The sequence below is a fragment of the Thamnophis elegans genome, chromosome 13, assembly GCF_009769535.1.
Source record: "Thamnophis elegans isolate rThaEle1 chromosome 13, rThaEle1.pri, whole genome shotgun sequence".
Classification (NCBI taxonomy): domain Eukaryota; kingdom Metazoa; phylum Chordata; class Lepidosauria; order Squamata; family Colubridae; genus Thamnophis; species Thamnophis elegans.
Window position 1 is genome coordinate 9,416,379 of NC_045553.1, and position 8,234 is coordinate 9,424,612.

The following is an 8,234-nucleotide window of genomic DNA, read 5'->3' on the forward strand; positions in this document are numbered from 1 at the left end:
GGAAGACTCTACCCTTGGGGCATTGTGGAAGGTAAGCTGTCTTGTTGACTTTTTTTAACACTGATCCTAGGAACTCACAAGATCTATTGAACTATTTTCTTTGAAATCTAAGTGAAACTTCCCGGTTTGGAAGCAGTGAAGCTCTGAAGGCCAAAGCAGTGTGAAAGTTTTAGTTATGAGCTTCTGCGGTGGTCAGTTCAGAGCAGCGGTCAGCAACTGGTGGTCCATGAGAAAATTTTGGTGGTCCACAGAAAAATTATTTGCATTTTTTATATCGCACTAAATTGTGGGTCCTCAAACTTCGGTCTTCTGTTGGGGGGCTTTGGGCGAAGGCTGGAGGGAAGCACAGCTGGTGACAAAGAGCAGAAGGGCCTCGTTCCAGTGGGACAGCATCATGGCCTGGAACTGGCTGACCATCTCAGCCCACTGAGCCTCCAGGCACCGGCACCTGGCCTTGCACTCCTGCAGGTCATCCCTCTGCTTGGAAAGTCCATGCTCGTAGTCCTCAGCGAGGTGCTTCTGCTGAGCCTTCTTCTCGGCCAGATTCAATTTGAACTGAGCTGTTTTGCCAATTCTTTTCTCCTGGGGGCTGCTCAGCTCCGCCCACTGCTTCCTCTTGGGAAGCCCGAGTGGGCAGGGGAGGAACAGCTGGGAAGGGAGGGGAGAGTAGAGGCCAGCGAGGTGCCCCTCGACATGAGTGACATTGCGTTGGCCCTGCCCATCCATTCACACGACCACCTAGCCACACCCGCCCAGCCAGTCATTAGGCAGATCGTATTCCGTGGTCCGCGGGATTTAAAATTATGAATTCAATGGTCCTGGAGGTCCAAAAGGTTGGGGACCTCTGGTTTAGAGTCGGAACCAATGCTGGTTGATCTGGGCATATTCCAGTCAGATGTTCCCAGTTGTCCTTTCAGAGATAACGGACTGTGGATGGATGGAGATCTATCGTAGCGATAAGATGGAGCGCCAAAGGAGAAGCTCTCCTTGCCCTTTGTTCATTGACTCTGTGTCTTTCCGCCACAGAATGATTAGAGGACTCCTTTTTAATTTAGTTATGGGTTGAGTTGTCCATGCCACCCAACTCCAAAAGGATGTCTTTCTGCCTCCCTAGTGGAGAACCAAGCGCACTGTGACTTTGTGAAGTTACGGAACATGCTGATCCGAACCCACATGCATGACCTGAAAGACGTGACGTGTGACGTCCATTATGAGAACTATCGAGCACAATGCATCCAACAGATGACCAGGTGAGTCCCCGGAGCCATCAGGTCAGGAAGCAAGGAGCGAGGAGGAGGAGGAGGAGGACGGTGGGGTCCTTGGTGCTCTGTGAGCTTGGTTGTTTTCTTGCAGAGGTTTCATGACCCAACTAGGGAACATCATTAGTGCTAGTCATTGTTCAGCTCATAAAATGTCTGCAAGAAAACAACCACCACCACCACCACCTCTTCCTCCTCCTCCACTTTCTCCTCCTCCTCTACCTCTTCCTCCTTGTCCTCCTCCACATCCTCCTCCTCCTCCACCTCCTTCTCTTTCTCCTCTTCCACCTTTTCTCCTTCTCCTCCTCCACCTCTTCTCCTTCTCCACCTCTTCCTCCTCCTCCTCCATCTCTTCCTCCTTCTCTTTCTCCTCCTCCTCCACCTTTACCTCCTTCTCCACTTCCTCCTCCTCCTCCTCCACCTTCTCCTCCTCTACCTCTTCCTCCTTGTCCTCCTCCACATCTTCCTCCTCCACCTCCTTCTCTTTCTCCTCCTCCACCTCCTTCTCTATCTCCTTCTTCACCTCTTCTGCACCTCTTCCTCCTCCTCCTTCACCTCTTCCTCCTTCTCTTTCTCCTCCTCCTCCTCCTCCTCCACCTCCTTCTCTTTGTTCTCCTCCTCCTCCTCCACCTCTTCCTCCTCCTCCACCTCTTCCTCCACCTCCTTCTCCTCCTCCACCTCTTCCTCCTCCTCCACCCCTCCCTCCTTCTCTTTCTCCTCCTCCTCCTCCTCCACCTTCTCCTCCTCCTCTACCTCTTCCTCCTTGTCCTCCTCCACATCTTCCTCCTCCACCTCCTTCTCTTTCTCCTTCTCCACCTCTTCTCCTTCTCCACCTCTTCTCCTTCTCCACCTATTCCTCCTCCTCCTTCTCTTTCTCCTCCTCCACCTCCTTCTCTTTCTCCCTTCTCCACCTCTTCTCCTTCTCCTTCTCCACCTCTTCTCCTTCTCCACCTATTCCTCCTCCTCCTTCTCTTTCTCCTCCTCCACCTCCTTCTCTTTCTCCCTTCTCCACCTCTTCTCCTTCTCCTTCTCCACCTCTTCTCCTTCTCCACCTCTTCCTCCTTCTCTTTCTCCTCCTCCACCTCCTTCTCTTTCTCCCTTCTCCACCTCTTCTCCTTCTCCTTCTCCACCTCTTCTCCTTCTCCACCTCTTCCTCCTTCTCTTTCTCCTCCTCCTCCTCCACCACCTTCTCCTCCTCTACCTCTTCCTCCTTGTCCTCCTCCACCTCCTCCTCCTTTTCCTTCTCTTTCTCTTCCTCCACCTCTTCCTCCTCCTTCTCCTCCTCCTCCAAGAAGAAGGGAGGCCAATTTACAGAAGTTAATCTTTAATCCTCCTTTTCAGCAAACTGACTCAGGACAACCGGATCGAAAGCCCAATTCCCATCTTGCCACTTCCAACCCCAGATGCTGAAACAGAGAAGCTCATCAAGATGAAGGACGAAGAGGTAAGCTGCTGGGGAGGCTGTTAAAAGTTTGCAGTACGTCTGGCCCTTGAGTGATGGGTGAGGGCTGGTGGCTGGGCTGGGCGGGGCTTCGGCAACATTTGGTGTATAAGACACCACACAATTTTCACCCCCTTTTTTTGAGGGGGGGGGAAGTGCGTCTTATACTCCGAAAAGTACGGTAAGCCTTTATTTATTTATTTATTTATTTATTTATTTATTTATTTATTTATTAACAAAACTGTAACCTCCCCTCCCTCCCTTATCTCGCCTGCAGCTGCGAAGAATGCAGGAGATGCTACAGAAAATGCAACAGCAGATTCAAGAGCAGTGAGAAAGGAAGCAGGACGAAGAGCGCGACGGAGGGGGGGCGTGTGTTTGTGTATGTCTGCACCCTGGGGCCCATCCTGCCTGGGAAAACGGCTTCAAGAAACTTTGTTCCTGCGATCCAAATTGCACAAAAGGGACATTTGCGAGCGAGAGGCACCCACCCACCCACCATCTCCCCCTCAAGGCTGATGAACCGTCTTGCAAGAAGCCCCCTCGCTTCTCCCGAGAGCATCCCAGTATCTAAACGAAAATTATGATTACTGGGGGCCGAGACGGGACGGGGGAGGCGTCTGAAATGTGAGGACTCTATGAACGTAAATGTTTACGACGAATCACGGTGCTGTCATTTTCCTCTTCCTCCTCCTCCTCCTGCTCTTCCGCGCCTTCTCGTCTTTCATCCCCCCCCCCTCCTGTCTTAACACCTGCCTTTTTGTGGGGGGTGGAGGGGAGGAATGACAACATTACACATATCTGCATAAAAACATTTGTGGGATGTCCTGAGCAGATTTGATTCTGCTTGGAAAACTTTTGTTTTTTTTTCCCCCCACCTGCCTTGTTTTGAGATAATAAGGGAGCAGAAAGTTGGCTGTGTTGTGGGGATAGGTTTTTGATGGAGATCTTGGTTCCTTGTTGATTCTCCATTTCTACTCTCTCGAGTATTTCTACTCTCTTGAGTATTTCTACTCTCTCGAGTATTTCTACTCTCTTGAAAAAAATACAAGGCCTTTCTGGGCAGGTGGGCAGGGTGGAAGAAGTCATGGACTAAATTTTGCTGGTCCTAATGCAGAATTTGGCGGGTCAGAAGAATGCAAAATCTTGGGAGCCTTCAAGTGGCCTATCTCTCCATAGTTAGCTGATTCCCACCCCCCACCCCGCCCCCAATTGACCAACCTTTGCCATCTGTGCTTTCAGATCCTGCCCTGTCTTTGCCCACAAATCTATATTTCCCTTCTCGCCCAACACAGATTAAAGAAAAAAAAATCTACCGATAAAGATCGATATTGATTCTTAAGTTGCTTGGTAGATCCCTCGCAGCGTCCCAATTTCCACTGAGCAGGAACAAAACTTGTACCAAAATTGGTTTTAGGGGACTCCCTTGGAGTTCAGTTTTTTTTTTTTTTCCTTTCGATGCAAAAATATTCCCACTGTGACAGTTTTTCTCAACCTTGGCGACTTTAAGTCCTGTGGACTTCAACTCCCAGAATTCCCCAGCCGCTGGCTGGGGAATTCTGGGAGTTGAAGTCCACAGGACTTAAAGTCGCCAAGGTTGAGAAGCACTGCTCTATGAGAAACTTGGTTTGTTGGTGCATCACGAGTTTTGTAGTCTTCCCCCCCCCCCCCAATAATTTTAGGACGAAGCCTAAATTAAATGAAATCGAATACTGAGGATGAGGAATACGAAGAGAAAAACACAAAAAGAAACCCAGTGAGCCAAAGAAAGGAAAAGAAAGGAGGAAAAGAGGAAGAGTAACTTCCCCATCACCCCTGCAAGTAAAAAAAAAAGTTTAGATTAATTCATGGTTTGGCAGAATCTCCAATAAAACCTGACCTCTCTCCTCCACCTGCTTAAATCCATCTCTTAAGAAAGAAACCCAGTGCAGAAACGAAAAGAAAAACAGAAAAAAAAAGAATAAGGGGCCCCACCACCCAAAAATTAATTAATTAAATGAATTAAAACAATTAATCCATAGCTTGTCAGCATCTCTAAACATCACCCAATAATCTCTCCATAGTATCTCTCTTTTTAAGGGGGAAAAAAACCCCAGAATAAAATTATTAAATTCCTTGTCAGCAAAAGAAAAAGTAATCCAACGAAGGAAATAGTTCAAATTCTTTTCTTCCATGGCTGTGCAATCCAGAAAATGAGGCAGCTGCTTTGAAAGGTTGCAGAGAGGCTGTGTTAATACCCCTACACCCCTGGATTGTCCCCATTTTGCTTCAAATCCAAAATGCTGGGAACTTATCCCTCCTTCCTCCTATTTTCCCACTGGTTTTTTTTTAACCTCTTGCCAACCTGGTACTGCGAAGATTTTTCCTGGCTTTCTGTGTTTCTCTGGTTGTGTGTGTGTGTGTGTGTGTGTGTGTGTGTGTGTGTTTTAAAGCAAGAGGAAATGATAACACTTTGGCCTGTTAAAGTGAGATACAGATGCCCCTCTCTGCACCCAGCAAGGCTTATAACCAGCCGGATGCTTTAAAAAAAAATAAATGCATTTTTGTGCCCTGTTTGGCAAAAGATACAGCTTATTATTTTTCCCCGTGCTAACAAAATCCTCTAAAATAAGAAAGTAAGATGCGCTCACTCCCATGTCTTCCCCAAACTGTATTACACTCAGCATTTCATAATGTTTCCCCCCTCCCCCTGCCCAAGTGGAGACTGAACGGCCAGAAAATTGGGGTGGGGGGTGGGGGGAAACAAAACCCAAATAAGATTTTGTTGCCTTGTCGGTCCACCTCAAATGCCATTAATGACATGACTTTTCTCGTTCGTCATTTTCCTCTCCCATCCCTTTAGAAGTTAACATTTGGAACCGGTTTTAATTTTTGGGGAGTGTGGGGAGGTTTCTGAGCTGCTCCAAAATTCACATTTTTTTTCTTGGGTGTGAAAGAAAGCAATGTGGTTCACACATACACACACACACACACACATCCCTCATCCCCCCCCCCATTTGACAGCTGTAATCTTGGGTTAAAACCCACTTGGTTGCAAATTCAACCAGAGGCGTTCTCTGTCATTGTTAGAATTTGGTTAGAAGAAGGCTAAGCCTGGGGGATTCTGGGAGTTGAAGTCCACACCTCCTCCAAGCTGCCAAGGTAAAGGAACACTAGTTGAAACCCAAAGTGTACAAAAGAAGCATTTGTGTGTGTGTGTGTGTGTGTGTGTGTGTGTGCATGCGCGTGCACGCGTTTCTCTCTTCTCTCTGTGTGTGCACGTCAGTCCACCCAATATGTCATCAATAACCTGACTTTCCCAAGGTTAAAAGAACATTGGTTGAAACCCAAATTGTACAAAAACAGTCTCCCTCCCCCCCTCTCTCCCTCTCCCTTCCTCCCTGTTCCTCTCTCCCTCTTCCTCTCTCCCTCCCTCTCCCCCTTTCTCTCTCTCCCTCCCTCTCTCTCCCCCTCTCTCCCACCCTCCCCCTTTCTCCCTCTCCCTCCCTCCCTCTCTCTCCCTCCCTCTCTCCTTCTCTCTTTCTCTCCCTCTCCCCCTCTCCCTCCCTTCCTCTCTCTCCCTCTCTTCCCCTCTCTCTTTCCTTCTCTCCACCCCCTCTCCCTCCCTCTCTCTCTCCCTCTCTCTCTCCCTCTCCCTCTTTCTCTCCCTCCCTCCCTCCCTCTTTCTCTCTATCTCTGTGTGCACACCTTGTTGGTCCACCCAAATACCATCAATAATATGACTTTCCCAAGGTTGAAACCCAAATTGTACAAAAAACAGCATTAGTTTGTGTGTGCGAGTGTGTTTCTTTCTCCCTCTTCTCCCCCCCCCCCCCACCGTGCTACCTTGTCGGTCCACTCAAAATACCATCAATAACATGACTTCCCCCAAGGTTAAAGGAACACTGGTTGAAATCCAAATCGTACAAACACAGAGTGTGTGTGTGTGTGTGTCTGTCTCTGTGTGTGTGTGTGTTTATGTGTGTGTGTGTGTATCTTTGTGTCCGTGTGTGTGTGTCCCTAGGTACATTGCACCTTCAAGGCGAGTGTATGAAGACCCATCTCCGTGCTTAAGTACTGATTTGCACCCAGGTGATCAACCCTCCGTGGTCACAACATCCATGCTGGTTTTCCTGGCCTCACTTCGCATGGCTTTATTTATTGATTTTCCCTAGGAAGAAAGTATCTTTGTGGGGAATATTCTTCGTGGCGTGGAGTTTTTTTTTCCTGGGCTGCTCACCCACCCACCCCAACGCACCCCCAAATCTGTTCCAAATTCTGATTCTGCCTTCTGTCGCTCTGGCGTTGCGTTCGGCTTTCCTCGGTGCAATTGTTCCGGTTTTTGTAAATATTCAGTGGGATATTTCGTCGTGGTGATGCGAGACCTTTTAAAAATATCTGTTTTATTAAAAATGAGGATGATGATGATTGAATATTAATATAATGTTTGCTACTACCTGAACTGATCAAAAGAAGTAAACGAGGGGGGGAAAAGTGGAAACAAGCCATGTATATCTATCGTTGATTGGGCATTCAGAGAAATGATTTTTTTTAAAAAAAAAGATGTCACTTTTGAAATGCAGATGTTATGGCAGAAGGAGAAAAAAGGGGTGGAGATCATGGTCTAATCCTGTTGGTGCCCCATCCTTTTAGGGGAGAACTGATTTTAGAACTGATTTTTGAGGATCTCTTGTAGCTTAGGGTCATTTAAAAAAAATGAAGTTGAAATACAGGTGAAACTCGAAAAATTAGAATATTGTGCAAAAGTTCATTTATTTCAATAATGCAACAAAAGGTGAAACTAATATATGATAGACTCATTACATGCAAAGCAAGATAGTCCAAGCTGTGATTTGTCATAATTGTGATGATTATGGCTTACAGCTCATGAAAACCCCAAATCCACAATCTCAGAAAATTAGAATATTGTGAAAAGGTGCAATATTCTAGGCTCAAGGTGTCCCACTCTAATCAGCTAATTAAGTCATAACACCTGCAAAGGGTTCCTGAGCCTTTAAATGGTCTCTCAGTCTGGTTCAGTAGGAATCACAATCATGGGAAAGACTGCTGACCTGACAGTTGTGCAGAAAACCATCATTGACACCCACCCATTGACAGTTGTGCAGAAAACCATCATTTGACAGCCTCGAAAGGTAATTGCAAAAGAAGTTGGATGTTCCCAAAGTGCTGTACCAAAGCACATTAATAGAAAGTTGTGTGGAAGGGAAAAGTGTGGAAGAAAAAGGTGCACAAGCAGCAGGGATGACCGCAGCCTGGAGAGGATTGTCAGGAAAAGGCCATTCAAAAGTGTTGGGGACTTTCACAAGGAGTGGACTGAGGCTGGAGTCAGTGCATCAAGAGCCACCACACACAGACAGATCCTGGACATAGGCTTCAAATGTCGTATTCCTCTTGTCAAGCTGCTCCTGAATAACAAACAACATCAGAAGCATCTTACCTGGGCTGAAGAAAAACAGACCTGGCCTGTTGCTCAGTGGTCCAAAGTCCTCTTTTCTGATGAGAGCAACTTTTGCATCTCATTTGGAAACCAAGGA

General features: G+C 47.2%; 1 protein-coding gene across 3 annotated transcripts in view; it reads left to right on the forward strand.

Annotated features, from left to right (window-relative positions):
- Positions 1 to 5,311, forward strand: part of LOC116516613 (septin-5) — a 40,840-nt gene extending 35,529 nt beyond the window's left edge. For all 3 annotated transcript variants that reach the window (XM_032229218.1, XM_032229219.1, XM_032229217.1), the window contains 4 exons: positions 1 to 31; positions 1,115 to 1,250; positions 2,601 to 2,703; positions 2,978 to 5,311. The exon at positions 1 to 31 is cut by the window's left edge and continues 66 nt beyond it. In XM_032229218.1, coding sequence (XP_032085109.1) covers positions 1 to 31; positions 1,115 to 1,250; positions 2,601 to 2,703; positions 2,978 to 3,034 — 327 coding nt within the window. In that variant the 3' untranslated portion in view covers positions 3,035 to 5,311. The remainder of the gene's footprint in view (positions 32 to 1,114; positions 1,251 to 2,600; positions 2,704 to 2,977) is intronic.
- The last annotated feature ends 2,923 nt before the right edge of the window (positions 5,312 to 8,234 follow it).